At 31.0% G+C, this 16,755-nt stretch overlaps 1 protein-coding gene across 1 annotated transcript; it reads left to right on the forward strand.

Moving 5' to 3' along the window:
- The first annotated feature begins 2,198 nt into the window (after window positions 1–2,198).
- On the forward strand, window positions 2,199–5,487 carry LOC130935940 (uncharacterized). The gene is made up of 4 exons (XM_057865874.1): window positions 2,199–2,846; window positions 3,104–3,204; window positions 4,430–4,757; window positions 5,013–5,487. The coding sequence occupies exons 1-4, from the start codon at window positions 2,338–2,340 to the stop codon at window positions 5,314–5,316; spliced, it is 1,242 nt and encodes a 413-aa protein (XP_057721857.1). The 5' UTR covers window positions 2,199–2,337; the 3' UTR covers window positions 5,317–5,487.
- Window positions 5,488–16,755: the final 11,268 nt, after the last annotated feature.

Raw genomic sequence — 16,755 nt, forward strand, 5'->3', positions numbered from 1 at the left:
TAAAGTTTTGGTTTTAGTTAACATGTACTCTAATGATATAAGTTAACACTATTAATTAAAAAATTTATTATAAAATATGTATAATAAAAAATGTAATTAAAATTAGTGTATTCAAATATATAATGAGAAGTTTAAATTTATAAAAAAAATTAGAAAAAAACTGATGAAAGGACTAATTTGGTGCACGACATTCAATTTCAGGGACTAAAATGAGTCATTTGATGCAAAGTAAGGGACCAATTTGATGCACATGTAACGATAACATAGTAGATGACACGTGGACAAATAGCATTGCGACACGTGGCATAATCTGACACGTGGCAAAATAGCACTGTGACACGTGGCATACTCATCCACGTCAACATGCCACGTGTCGTTGACTGACACGTCAGCATACCGTTACACGTGGACAAACCATGGGATGACACGTGTCACCAAAGGTCCACGTCATCAAGCCACGTCATCGCGCCGTTAACGGAAAATGGGTCAGGGACTACTATGGTACAATTTTCACAATTTCAGAGACGTAATTGGTGAAATTTGAATCTCAGGAGCAATTTTGGTGCACGGCGTCAATCTCGAGAATCACTGTAGAGTTTTAGTCACATTTGATCATAAACCACTACCGAATATAGCGATTTATGTAATGCCACATTTTCAACGTAATCCGCAATAAAGTGTAGTGAATTACGTATATTTATAATCTGCGTTAAAATGTTGCGGATTATATACAATTAGAATTATTGCATTTTAGTCTACAATTTTCTAATATTATATTTATGTAAAAATTTCTTTCGCTCATTTTATTTATGTAAATTACCCTAATAAAAATACACTCGAATTACATGTAGTTGTTACTATGCATTCTTAGATGAGGAGGTAGAGCTTCTTAGAAGCTACGATCCTGGTCAAGTGCCTACTTCTACGCTTTTACTCATCAAGTCTAATTAATGAGGATTCAGTGATTCACCGTCAAAATGAAAAAATAAATGAGGATTCACATCTTTCAAAGGTTTATGGATATTATGCAATTCACGTTGGGATTCATAAGCTTCTCTGTCATTTTCTATAATATATACATTTCACAAATATATCTATTTTTTATTTTTTTTGAAAGGAAGGTCAACCATCTAAACAACAACCATTCTTCATATAAAATCCATGTAACTTAACTACTTAAGTCACCAAGCAATGTTGTTTTCATCCATAATGATTTTCACACTATTACAGTGAAATAATAGAAATCATCATTATAAATATGATCTTGCTAATAAATACTTGATAAGGATTACTATATAAATAACAATAATTTTTAATAGAATATGTAAAGTATCATTCGAATTGAAAGTTAATGTGTTTGAAGGAGTAGGCCACACTTTCCTAACTAAGAGGCCAGAAAGAAAGTGCGTTTCACTGACAAATACAGTACTAATTACTAACACTCCACATTAATTCTACTTAAAACCCAAAGCAGATGGGTAAGTGGCAATAATATAGGACTAATAATGAAGTGGTTGTACTCAGTAGCAGTACCCATCCAAATTTAAGTTACCCTATACCGTTTACATTTTCAATTATGAATGTATATAATCAGATCTATGATAACATCGGAGAATTGATCATTATGATAGATTAATAGGTATTGTACCCTTTCATTAATTATTATAGGTCTTAAGTTTTATTAGTCTTATGAATTGAACAAAACTTTAGTAAAAGATTTTTATTCTTTTTCTGAAAATTTTAATTATTTAAACTAAATTACTCGAATTCTTAATAATAATATTGTAAAAAGAAAAAATATTAAAAATATATACCAAAATTAGTGAGATTCATGTGATATTATAATTAAGACTCACATCAGATCTACTTAATCAAAATTCAAAGTAGATAGATAAGAGAGATCATAAAAAATATATATTTGAATATAAATATATATTATTTAATTTATATTTTATACTATAATTAATTTGGTGAGGATTTTTGGTATTTGTATTTTCAATTATTATGTAAATACATACATAATCTTATAATAATTTCACGTGTTTGTAGGTCCAAAGCAAGAAACTATAATAGCAAGTATGCAAATAAAAGTATAATATAATAATAACACAATAAGTTGTGAATTTGTGATGCTATATATTATAAACAATAATGAATGAATTCATTAATTAAGGTCCCTCTCCTCTGTGTCCCACACCACCACATTCCACAGAACCCTGCATCCTCCTCCAATTTATGACTCTCTTTCTCTCTGCTCAATTCACATAAACAACATAGAATTTTGTAAACTCTGTTGTATGAAAAAGAGAGGAGTAGTTTTGCTTAACCTCCACTCTAATGGCCCTCCTAGCACTCTTGCCTGAACACTCCCTTCCCAACAACAACAATGGTAAGAATAAGATTAATAATAAGCAGAAGCAGAAACACAAGCAGAATCAAAAGCAGAAGCAGAAAGAAAAACAAGGTTCTTCTTCTTCTTCTTCATCTTCATGGGAGCAAATCAAGAACTTGATATCTTGCAAGCAAGTTGAAGGGTCAAGAGTGCATGATCCTTCATCGTCAAAGAGCATGATGGGTTCATCTTGCAGCTCCATATGCAGCTTCAGAGATGTTGTTCATGGAAACACTAGAGTTGTTCACAGAGCTGATAACTCTTCACCTGAGAGTAGCTCACTTGGGCAGCAAGAAACTGGTTTGTTGAGTAGAAAACCTGCCGCAAAATCATCAAGAAGGTCATCTGGGAAATCCAATGGTGGAGCAACCTACACGCCATCATCTTCTAAAGGGATGCAGTTTAGGAAGCTGTCTGGGTGTTATGAATGTCACATGATCATTGACCCTAGCAGGTATCATATCAATCAATATAATGCAATCTTTTTCTTAGTTACTATACTGATGGAACATTACACCGACATCTCATATATATCATTACTATTTAAGTATGCATGTGCCATGTTTATAAAAAATCAATTAATAATGTTTTCTTTATAAATTAAACTATAGTATGAAAAAATTATTAGTGGCTTATTAGTTTTTTTATTATAGAATTTAAGAGATTAATTAATATAGTATTAATACGATTGGAAAATTAAATACAATTCAGGCTACCAATTCCAAGGAGCAGCGTGTGTGCTTGTTCAGAGTGTGGAGAGGTGTTCCCTAAGATGGAAAGCTTAGAGCTTCATCAAGCTGTTCGTCATGCTGGTACCATCTTTTTTCACTCTTCAATATTGTCCTTACATATCTTACTACTCTTTTTCTTTTTGACCCCTTCTCTTTAATTGCTTGCCCTCTTTTCACGTTTCCTTCTTAATGACAGAAAAGATTGATTCCTTTTTGAAGTGTATTTACTATGCGAATTGATTTCTCCCTTCAAGCACGCACCGCTACCTAGCTAGCTAAGTTGATTGAGAAATTCTTAATTAATTTGCTTTCAAAGTGTGTAAAATGTAGACACATGTCTCATTCATAATTTGACCCCTTAATAATCATTTTATTAAAAATTTATATATCACAAGTCACTACAACAACAAGGTATATTATTTGTTTTTATCTTCAAAAGCACCAGTTTCATGTTTGCTACTTGGTGCATGTTATTAGTACAATTCCTATTTTATTTCCATAAAGCTAAGACACACCCTTTAACTTTTCATCATGCAATTTTTCACTTTACTGAGCAAAATGAAAACTCTTATTCCAATGAACTTAACTGTAGTTGGATGATTAGATCTGGTGGCAATTGTTGAAACACGCCAGCAAATTTTTGTATTATCTCAATAGTTTGAGTGAATAATTGCATGTCTTGTGCTTGAACATGTTTGTGCCTCTGTGGGGTTAATTAAAAGGTTAAAAACACAAAAGTAAGCTTTGAAATTTGAGACATGGTGCTAAATGGTTGACCATTCCATGCATGTCATCATGTTAATGAGTTGCTTTAAACAACACTTTGCCGATCATCTTGCACTCAATGTTAATTTTATATAGATTATTGCATACTATTCAGTATTCATGAATCATATCTTAGAGGGAAAAAAAAAGAAAAATAAATTATTTATTACTGTGCCTCTCACACCAATTGAGAGATTACAGATTAGTACAGTGCATATTAAAAGCGTTGAATGAGTGATTTAACGTGCACACACACACATACAGATACATACACTAATATGATACATATATCACAGCTGTCTTCTGTAACGCAATTAAATGATCTGCTTCCATATTCAAATGCCATATCTTCATTGCGAACCTGACAAATGTCATACATTGCTAATTCAAGTAACTATCTAGTACTACTCTGTTTGTAATCATATCATTTTGTCTTCTTATCTTAACTCTATGTAACTATGTAACATTTTGAATGCAGTAAAAAATTCAAATTATTTTGGGCATGTGAATGTGATTCATAAAATTGAATTTGATTGAACAGTTTGGGAGCTGGGTCCAGAGGATTCAGGTCGGAACATAGTGGAAATAATCTTCAAATCAAGCTGGCTAAAGAAGGACAACTCGATATGCAAGATCGAACGGATACTGAAGGTCCAGAACAGTCAACGCACCATCCAACGGTTTGAGGAGTGCAGGGACAGCGTGAAGTCGCGTGCACAGAATAGTAGCAAGAAAAACCCCAGGTGCGCAGCCGATGGCAACGAACTCTTGAGGTTCCATTGCACCACATTGACCTGCCCACTTGGGGCACAGGGATCCACTGCCCTTTGCACTGCCATTCCCGGTTGTGGCGTATGCACTGTCATAAGGTATAACTCAATCTCCTCTGCTAAATAACTTTAGACTTTATCAATCTTTACGTATCAAAAGTCAACTTTACATGAAATTAATAATTAAAAATTATTAAATAAAAATTTACTCAAATTAAATATACGTGAATTTTCATAAAATCAAATGTACGTGAATTTTCATTTAAATAAAAATATTAAAAAATTTTCACTAACCATTGATTTATCCTGTATCCTAAATCTATAATTTTATAACTAACCAACTTTAATAATTAGGCACGGGTTTCAAGGCGGTGGAAAGGGGGTGAAGACCACAGCCAGTAGCGGTAGGGCACATGACTCGCTGGCAGGGCATTGTGGCGCCCCAAGGGCAATGTTGGTTTGCCGTGTCATTGCTGGCAGGGTCAGGCGCGTGCCAGAGGACGCGCCGCCAGAGGACGACGGAGTCTCGGCTAGTGGGGGCTATGATTCTATTGCAGGCAGTGCCGGGATCTACTCTAACCTTGAAGAGTTGGTTGTTTTCAATCCACGCGCCATCCTACCCTGTTTTGTGGTTGTTTACAAGGTGCTTTCTTGTTGAAATTTGGAAGGAGAGAAATGCAGGATTCTCTTGCTCGTATATCACTTGATCCTGTATCTTTATTATTGTTTTAACTTTTACATTATATTAAGATTAGAGGGTGAAAAATTAACTATGTGAGAAATTTGTAGTAACAATGTGTATAAAAGAATCTTACAAGTCTTGATCAAAGTCATATTGTCTCTTATTACTATAACTATGTATGTAACATCATGTATAAACTAAAAAGTGTTTTGACTATGGATTTTGTTAGGTAAATAATAATTTATGTGAATAATCAATTTTAAAATTGATTCAATAAAGTAAAAATACATTACATTTTTAAATTATCCACTTAAATTTTAATATTAAGATAACTATTCGTATACCTAGTAAATTAAACATTCAATATATCCATTATTCATATTATTTAATATTTTTATTATTTACTTATACTTTTTCTTTGACTATATCTTTCATTAGATACCTAATTAGGTTACAAGTGTTATTACAGGCAAAAATATTAGTGAATCACTAATTAAATACTATAAATCTCTAGATTCTAGAGACAAAATCTTATATTTTAGATTTTTCTATCGTAATAGTTAATTTTTTGTGGTAATAATTTTTCTAAAATTTTATAATTCATTATATTAAAATAATAATGCTCCACATCCATATAAAATACTTATCCAAGTCATTTAAGTAGTTTTTCATTAACGTGCCTCCCCCTCTCCCAAGTTATGTGAAATATACGTGCGCCCCTCTTTTTTTACTATCAACATAACAGATAAACCTCTTCTTCAACGTAAACATTCTTCTTCCTCTTCTCTTCTTCAACGTTAACGATTTGCATTGTAATGTTCGGATCTGCAATCTTTGCTACTCGTCGTTCTTCTTCTTTTTTCTTTTCTTCTGCTCGTTGTTTTTCTCTGCTGCTCATCCTTCTTCTTCCTATTCTTCTTTGTTTTCTTCTTCGATTTTGTGGATTTATCTTCTTCATTTTTAGATTTCAATATTCTATTAAAACAATAAATGATTCAACTTTAAATCAATTGAATAAGAGCGTTTTGGATTATTCTTCTGAAACAAATCAAGTGGATGAGGTTTGGATTTTTTTTAATCGAATTGAATGGAATGCAATTGTTAAATTATTAAATTGAATTGAATTGAATTGAATGTACGCATATGTTCTGAATTGAATTGAATTGAATTGAAATCTCTCAATTGTAGACAAGTATTTTGAATTTATATAATAGTTAATGTTTTGTTCATTTAGTACTATACAATTGTTTCACCATAATAACGTGTTCGGTTCATTCTGCAGAAAGCTGTTTGAATTTGATTTTATATAATGGATAATATTCCATTCATTTAGTACTATACATTTGTTTCACCATAATGACGTATTCAGTTCATTATGCAGAAAGCTGTTTATTGCAAATATATATCTTTTCTCCCAAGTCTCCATTTCAAGTGATCCACTAGTTTATTACAAATAATCTCTGTTATATGCACACAAGGAGCAAGCGCGTCAAAGTAATTAGTTTCTATGAGTTGCACCACGTTATTCTCATTGAATTTTGTTGTGTTGCTATTTTTTTCCAAGCTTCTCAATAAGTAAAATTCTTTAACATCTCTAGATGAAATATTAAAGGCCGAGTCTTTTATATTAGATTCATAAATTTATTTCTCTAAGTCCATCCAAGCACTCTTTTGGATTATTTTTTTATTCGAATTGAATGGAATACAATTGCTAAATTGAATTGAATTAAATTGAATATACGTAGGTGTTCTGAATTGAATTGAATTGATAATCTCTAAATTGTAGACATAGGTGTTTTGAATTTGATTTTATATAATGGATAATGTTTCGTTCATTTAGTACTATACAGTTGATTCAACTTAATAACTTCTTCAGTTCATTATGCAGAAAGCCGTTTTAAATTTTATTTTATATAATGTATAATGTTCCATTCATTTAGCACTATACAGTTGATTCACCTTAATAACGTGTTCGATTCATTATGCAGAAAGCTATTTTAAAACTGAATACTGATAAAGACATTTTTTTAATAGTGATATATGCACTTTTTTTGTCCATCCAGTGTATTAATTTTAGTTTATTTGGATTTTTAGGGCTATTAATGTTTGATAAATACCCTAATTTTCATTCACTGTGAACCTGGAACAAAATAACATTCAGACAGTTCTAACAGATATATATATTAACATCTCAAATCGACAAGATAAGGACTAATCCATCTTAAATCAGATATATACATTAACATTAGATTTTCAATAACATTTACATTAATATTCACACACACACACACATATTGAAATAAGTAGTGTTTGTTTTCTTAAACAAGTTAAACAAAATAGTGTTAATTACAACCAGTCAAACAAAGTATATCCTATTTATTATCTAAATTCTCATATGTGAATTTACAATAAGGATTGGAGAGGGTAACAAATGACTTCGGGAGTCTTATTCCATTGTCTTCTTCATTTTTGTTGTAAGGACAAAAAAATTTGGTCAATAATTCACTCAATACACTGACAAGCACAAGCATGCACATTTTAATCAAGTGAATCAAAATGAGCAACTTCACTAAACCGAACAACATTCATGTGCTGAATAAAATGTAAACATTCATTCATCAAAAAAAATATTTTTGCATGCACAAAAACTCAACTGAACACACTAACAATCAACTGAATCCAAATGAGCAACTCCACTGAATCGAATAACATTTGTGTGCTGAATAAAACGTGACAAACATTCAATCATCAAGAAAAATATTTCTGCATGCACAAGGATTCAATTGAACACACTAACAATCAAGTAAATCAAAATGAGCAACTCTAGTGAACTGAACAACATTCATGTGCTGAATAAAACGTGATAAACATTCAATCATCAAGAAAAATATTTCTGCATGTACAAGGACTCAAATGAACACACTAACAATCAAGTGAATCAAAATGAGCAACTCCACTGAACCAAACAACATTCATGTGCTGAATAAAATGTGATAAACATTTAATCATCAAGAAAAATATTTCTGTATGCACAAGGACTCAACTGAACACACTAACAATTAAGTGAATCAAAATGACCAAGATCAATGAACCGATCAATATATCACAGAAAGAAAATAACAATACATTTTCTATTCATATGCCCTAATTACACAATAAAAATGGATTTAGAATAAGCCGGTCTATTAAATGAAGCAACTCAATCCACTAAACCTTAAATCGAACTAGGAGAAACGTGAGTTTTGAGAGAAATTAAATGAATATAATAACGACAGTTTTTCTCATACCTTGCGGAGTCTCTGTTCTTGTTTTTGTTTATTTTTTCTTCTTCCTTTCGAAAGCTTGACGCGATTTTGGAGTAGGAGCAGTTTCCACAGTAGAGAATGATGGAGGTTTGAGAGATTTTGAGAGAGGTTTGAACTTTTCCAATGGCGATTTCGAGATTGAAGAAGAAATGTTGTTTCATTATGAAGACGTGAATGAATGTTAAACGTTTTGGGGTTCGGACGAGTGAATACACGCTCATTTAATGGAATTGGATTCTTTTTTGTGTTGAGTCAGTTTGGATGGACTTGGATGAAAAATTACATGGATGTATAACATGACCGATATTAAAATGTGCAATAAATAAGATAATAATAAATATATTTGATGTTTAAGTTAATATGTTATTAATTGCTATGTTGTAGTCAATTATGAAAGCTAATTAATTAGATAATAATATTAAGAAGACAAAAAATTAAAATTTATTTTATTTAATATTTATTAATTTTAATAATAATTAATAAATATTAAATAAAATAAATTCTAATAATTTTTTTATTATTAAATATTTTGGTTAACTAGAGATGCATTTTGGTTGTTGGATTTTTGGTTGTTGCTCGGCCATGCAAAATAAATTATTTATAAGATGTAAAAGATTAACTACAAAATTACAAAGTAAATTATTCGAGTTTGAAGGAGTTGACTATTCATGTGACGTAGACAATATCCATAAATTAAAAAAGTAGGTGTACATGCACCTAACATTGACCCCTCATCCTTCCATCGCACTATATATGACGCAACCATGCCCGGAAATTTTTTTCCATAATTTCTATAAACAATGCAAGGGGTAATTTTTTTGCAAGACATGAGAACATTATTATTTATTAGTAGCATTGTGCATATATAATAGCTTAATTAACCCAATTAATAACAGTCATATAGCATAAAATAAATAAGGTAAATAAATATATTAGTAGTAAAAATAGATAATAGATAAAATATGAAATGCAAAATTATATTATATCAGCATACAATTTTAAGGACACATTTGAACACATATATCATCGAATCAACTATTTATAATGCGTTTAACAATTTTCTTAAAACACATAAAAAACCTTCAAGTTTCAAGAAAAAATATATTCAAATAATTAACACAATTTATCTTAAAAGGTATTTTTAAAACACGTATTAGCAAAACTCTTCTCTTTATTTGTTTCATCTATAACATTTCTACCCGATAAATAAACTTAGTTAGATTCGTTCTCATTATTGTTCAAATCAAATTCTTCCTCTTCTCTTTGTTCTACATATACTATGTTAATTTAGTTTATAGCTAGGTAAACATGCTTTAGAGAGTTAGAGACATAATCATGGTGGTCAAAGTAAGGAGAATTTTCTGCAATAATTGGAAGGGGAAAAAAAAACACGTTAGGCTGTATGATAGCCTGATAGAGTGATAGGTATTTTGTTTGGATTGTCATTGACCAAACAACACTTTTCGAAGAAAGGGGACACGATGAAGAAGCTTAGCTAGCTAGGCTTTGGAGCTAGCATTGCATTATTATTATTATTGGAGAACACATGTACATGTATATATGAATATGATGATGATTATGTGCATTAGCACTTAGCACATACATGGTCATATTCATTGCTTTTCTTACTGTCCCTTTGCCTTTGGAATTTAGGAAATTCCAACTTGCCACCGAATCTAACATCGCACTATGCCACTATGTTATGTAATTAGGTTAGAGGCTTATATTTTGAGTTGTTAATATATAAGTAATTGCTAACTTAGGTTAGTTGGGCTAGTTCTTCTGTTAACGTTGTACTACTTTTCAGCAGCAAACATGAACAATTTGGTCTCATAATTTTGTAGTAGTCTGGTCAAATAATGCTTTTCAGAATAAAGAAAAGGCTATATATATAGGTGATCTCTGGTGAATGAAGAGAATTCATGGCTAAGGTGGCTAAAGTGGAAGATCCAACTTCTGAATGACACATGGCCTAAATGAGTAAAAGAATAAATCTGTTGACTCTGCTGACACAGTAAATTCGCTAAGCCTTCGGTTACCAAATAAAATCGTAATGGTATATATGTCTATTTTTAAGTATTTATAAAAATATTTTACTGTATTTATTGACATAATATTTTTTGAAATAATAAATTTCAGCTAAAATAAATTAAAAAAAAAACAAAAATCAAGACTACGATTTATAAGTTGTTTATTTGACTACAAATATAAATCGTTTTAACAAAAATTAATTAATAATAAAAATGTTAATTATGATCGAATAAAATTGACTCAACAAATAAATTAAAAAATTTAAAATAACAAATAATTAAATTATCTAAATTAATAAATTATAAATAAATGCTTTTAACTAATATTGATTTAAATAACATTAAATTTCTTAAATCGATACAAAATAATTTTTTTAAAATCTTCATTTTATGGTAGGTTTCATTCAAAAAAATTATAAATGTACAAAATTTTTTGGACTAAAAATAAAATAATTAGCAATAAAAATTAATAAATTAAAATATAAATCTTTAGAAAAAACTATTAAAACAATTATACAAATTATAAAAAAAAAATTTAACTCGTAAAATTTGAATGATTTCATACAAGTGTTACTAATAACACACGTTTTCACATTATTTTGATAAAAACATCAACTATCTAAAAAAAAATAATTTTGATATGTACGGTAAGTGTAAAGCAATTTTATACGTATATCTAATTACGTAATACCATATTATTAAAAGTAATTATTGCTTTTATTGGCAACACTGTGTGAATGATTATTCAAAGGATAGAATTAATTGTACGACGGTGTAAAATTTCATATACTGTCAATGTAAAACCGTTTTACATGTGCATCCGATCACATAATATTACATTAGCAAAAATAACTATCAAATTAACTGCGTGAATAGTTATTCAAAAAAATAAATGTGATGACAAAATTGTATAAAATATTTTACACCGTGCATCAAAATTAAATTCAAAATTTAAAATAAAAAAATTCACCTGACCCAAAGAAAAAAAATCTCTCAAACACCTCCAAGGTAAACCACACAGGCAAACTACAATAACTTCCAAGTTTGACTAAAGTTTCATACACTCATTGGATACACTGACCACTCCACAGGTGTCATATGACTATTGAACAGTCAAATATAAGCCATTCTTGACCACCTATTTCCATGCCACCGTAGAACTCACCATATATATATGCCTATAAAATGTGTCTTATTTTTATGCATGTTATTTGTATATATTTCAATTTAGTATCTATTTGAAACACTAATTTAAATCTAATAGATGGGAAATATTGAAATAAAAATGGAAGGTTGGAATATTGGAATGAAATAAATTTTTTGGATCAGAGAAAATGTAGATTTTTTTTGGTTTGGGGCTACAGCTTCTAAAGGAAACCGATTTGGAAAGGCCTGCCCCGGTTCCACAACAAAAGTTAAAGCTGTGCTCTAACCGAAGAAGATGAAATGGTTTAAATATTCATGGTGTGCTTCCACTGCATGGTATATGGCGCCACTTTCAACTCCTGCAGATGCTTTGGAACTTCAATTGCGGCTGAGGATTCTCAGTGCTGCTTCGTTTGTGCTTTCCCTTCGTCGTAGCTCGGAACGGTTCTCCTGGGCTTCGTCGTCTTGTGTTGTGGAGCTGCTCCTTAAATCCAAGGCAGAGAGAGCAATCTCGAGAGCGGACATCCCTGCTGTTCTAAATTCAAATGCGAGATGGCCTGCATTTTGTCTCTGATTCTCTGCGTTGATCTATTGATCCTCCCTTGTTCTATTCCTTTCAATTTGATGCCTCATGGAGCTTTCTTGAATGATTTGTGTCTTCCTTCCCCAAAGCCCCGATGTAAGCTGCTTTCCTTTATTTGTCTACTGCTCAATTGTGTTTGGAGCCTACACCTAACCTGCAAATGGGTTCGATCCAATCCTGCTAGTTAGACGAGCACTACAACAAATATGGCCTCTAGCAACGCCAAATTTTGCAACGCCTTAAAACCGTTCTCTTAGATAGGTTTAGACAACGGTTTTTTAAAGTGTTACTGTTGAATTTCATTTTTCATCAATTTCTAGCAACACAGTAAAACCGTTCTGTTTGACTATTTTAAAGAACGGTTTTATAACCGTTACCATGATTTGGCTTTAAGCAACGGTTTTCGATTGTTGTTTAAATAATTGCACAAAAGAAACACATTAAAACCATTGCCGAAATGCTACACTTTAAAACCGTTCCATTAGATTGTCTTAGACAACGGTTTTTCCAGTGTTGCTGTTGAAGTTCATTTTTTCATTATGCTATAGTAACAAAATAAAATCGTTCTCTTTGACTATTTTAAAGAACGGTTTTACAACCATTACAACAATTATTTATGAAACAACCATTTTCTAATATTATTTAAATAATTATACAAATTAAACAATACTAATAAAAATAATTTCAGATAATTATATAAATTGAAAATATTTTTTCTATAATTACTGGATTTATAAAATACTCAAAACCTATTGTTATAAATAAATAACAAATATTATTTTAAAAAAATAAAATTGAAATAAATGTATTATAAATATTATATATTATTATAAATATATAAAAAATATTATATTTTGAACACATAAAGCTAAAATAAATTTATAATATGGGCTTTAGCAACGCCAAAATGTTCAACGCCTTAAAACCGTTCTCTTAGATAGTTTTAGACAACGGTTTTTTACGATGTTACTGTTAAAGTTCAGTTTTCATTATTTTATAGCAACAAAATAAAACCGTTCTCTTTGACTATTTTAAAGAACGATTTTATAACCGTTACTAGAATTTGATTTTAAGCAACGGTTTTTTAATGTTGTTTAAATAACTATACAAAAGATACACTTAAAAACCGTTGCCAAAGTTGCTACACTTTAAAACCGTTCCCTTAGATAATTTTAGACAACGATTTTTATAATGTTGTTGAAGTTTAATTTTTCATTAAGTTATAGCAATAAACTAAATTAAGGTTTTTACCAAACTTTACAATTATTGAATATTTTCTTATTTATAATTTAAATTTTAGAAATTTAAAAATAATAAGGTTTTGACTATTTAAATTAGAATTTTTATTTGATTTATAATTATTGAATAATTTTCTATATTTAAATTATAAAGCTTAATGGTTGTAAAATAATAAAAAGTTTATATGATTTTATTTAAATAATTGATATTTTTGTAATTAATAATTTAAGTTTTATGAATAAAAAAAATTAATTATATCATCTTATAATTTTAAATTAAAATACTTAATTGAAAGCTAATTAGTAAATTAATACCACAAATAATATTTTTTAAAAAATAATTTTAAAAAATTAAATTAAATTTTAAATTAATATTCTATACCCTAATTTTATTAAAATTATCCTACTCTAATTCATCCAAAAATTCCCAAATCAATCATAACCTAACCCTAATTTTTATCTAACCCTAATTATACCCATAACCCACACCCCTCAGATGCCGCCACCCACACTTCCCTCAACCCCTCTCTTCACATAAAACACAACACACACATAACACCAAACACAAACACAGAGATGACGAAGAGAGGAAGACATGGAGCCGCCGTCACGTCGTCACCATTCTGCCCATCGCCGCCGCTGTGTTGCCACCGAGCCGCCGGTCACGAAGGTAAGAGAGACAGAGGCGCGCAGAGTTAATGAGGGGAGAGACAGAGGCCGAACGCGAGGACGGAGGGAACCTTCGCCGTCGCCGTTCGTGAAGTCCGCGCCAGCACCGTCGTCGCTGTTCATGGAGTTCGCGCCAGCACTGTCGTCGCCGTTGCAGAGGAGCGTCCCTGTATCCGCGAGCTGCCGCCATCGAAGCTTCTGCTTCTGCTTTGCTGCTTCTGATGTCACGCCGTCGTCCCTCTGGACGTCACTGCTTCTGAATCTTGCCCTGTCACTGGTTCTCTGCCTCCCATTGTGGCTCAACCTCTGTTTAAGTAACTCAAGTGTCTCTTGTTCTGTGAGTTTAATAGATTTGGTTTCTGTTTTGATTTGAATATTGATTTGGTATAATGCTGGCTGTTTTGGTCACTATCTGTCACTGCTTTCTGTTCTGATAGCTGCTGCTATTTTTGCATTTAATTTGTTGTTGATTCAATAATTTATTGCTATTCTGTTTTTGGTTTTGATTCTCTTTTGTGCTGTTATTTAGTATTTACTGTTTAGTGTTTGTATTCTGATTTTTGTTATAATTTCTAATTTGTTCTTGATTTTTGGTTGGGCTACTTTCTGCAATTTTCCATACATAAATTATGGCTAGGTGGATTTCAGAGCAGCAACTGCAATTTACTTGGTTGTTATACTTTTAAGCGCTTCCACATGCTCTATCAACTTGTTATAACTGTTCCTTGATCATTGATACTATGCTTTGATTTTTAGGCCAGTATTAAATCATATATATATATATATATATATATATATATATATATATTATATGGAGAACATATTTTTGGCGTCTGAATTCTACTATCTAGTATCATTTTAGTGTCCCTATTATCGACAACTCTTCATGTTGGTTTCATAAGTAGAAAACTTAATTTGGCTTCCTTGATATGGCTGACAAACTCATTTCAGCAGAAGATGGGAGCAAAATTCTAATTTGCAGTATATTTAGGGATACCAGCTACTAATTTTCATTGCTACTTCATTATTTCTCTTCTACAGGTGTAATTTTTGACTTTTTTTTATTTTCTTCTTACTGCAGACTTATTTTCAAAGCAGACAACATTGGTTGGAAAATATTGTCAATTGCAGTGCCTTCTGCTATGGCTTTGACAGCTGATCCTGTTGCTTCACTGGTTGACACAACGCTCATTGGCCGAATAGGTTATGTTCCACCATTAACTCCAAGTTTGCTAAGCATCTCAATAGAAAATATAAAAAAGGAGATAAGACAAAATGGTCATGTCTCTTTTTATATCCATGTATCTGTCTCTTTCTTCAAACAAGTTTGTGTCTGTCAATATTTTGTGTTTTTGTCCTAAGATAGCATAATTTCTGTCAATATTTTTGTGTTTTTATTTGGAAGATCTCTACTACTATCTTAAAATATGTTCGAAAACACTCATCAAGTTAACTGAGACATGTCTCGAAGGTTTAATTTATAATTTCATTGGTTAAGAGTAGATGTGTTTGTGCTTGTGCAGTTGTGGGTTGCTCTCACTGCAACTTCTTGAAACTTTGTACCCGCTTGTCATAATATGTCAGTAAAAAACAACTTGCTTTTTTCTTTTTCTGGGCTCCGATCTTCTTGCAGCTGTAGGATTCACACTATATATATACATATCAGAGATATATTTGTATTGAATAGAATGATACACTTGTCCCACCCAATTATTTGGTCTGGAAAATTGTTGTGCACACCATGTGCTTGTGAAATTGTGAAACCGTTAAAACTTGTATCAGCTTACTATATATATAATAATAAGTGACACAAAGGCTGTATTATATTCATAGGAAGAAAGAAACAATGAGTGATTCTGCAGTTTTAGAGTGGCTTAGGCCCTTTGTTGAGGCCAAAGCCTGGGACTTTGTGGTTGTTTGGAAATATAGGGATGACCCTACTAGCTTGTGGTTCTGCTCTTGTTTGTATGTTTGTCATTCATTTTGTGCAATTAACTTTAGTTTTTTGAGGTATCTATAATACTCTGATTATACTCTTTTTTTTCTTTTTTTCCCTGGGTTGTGTTGTGCAGGTTCATTGAGTGGTTGGGTTGTTGCTGTAAAGGGAGCTGTGGTGAAAGCATTGAGGATGCAAAGAAGCTCAAATCTCTTCTATTTATGATTAGATATTGTTATGACTTAGACTTTTATTGTGTGATTTTAAAGTATCTTAGTTTATTTGACTTCTAAAATCTTTTTTTTATAGGTAACAAATATGTATGAATCTTATAGAATATGTTATAAATCAAATGTTCAATTAGTTCTTTTTAGTGATTTGATTCAAGTTATAAATCAAATGTTCAATTAGTTTTCTTTAGTGATTTGATTCAAATAGTTGGAAGATTAATCTATTGACACTAAAAATTAGTTGGAATATTAATTTCAATGCTATATGAGAAAATTAT

This window comes from Arachis stenosperma, chromosome 6 (assembly GCF_014773155.1).
Source record: "Arachis stenosperma cultivar V10309 chromosome 6, arast.V10309.gnm1.PFL2, whole genome shotgun sequence".
Classification (NCBI taxonomy): domain Eukaryota; kingdom Viridiplantae; phylum Streptophyta; class Magnoliopsida; order Fabales; family Fabaceae; genus Arachis; species Arachis stenosperma.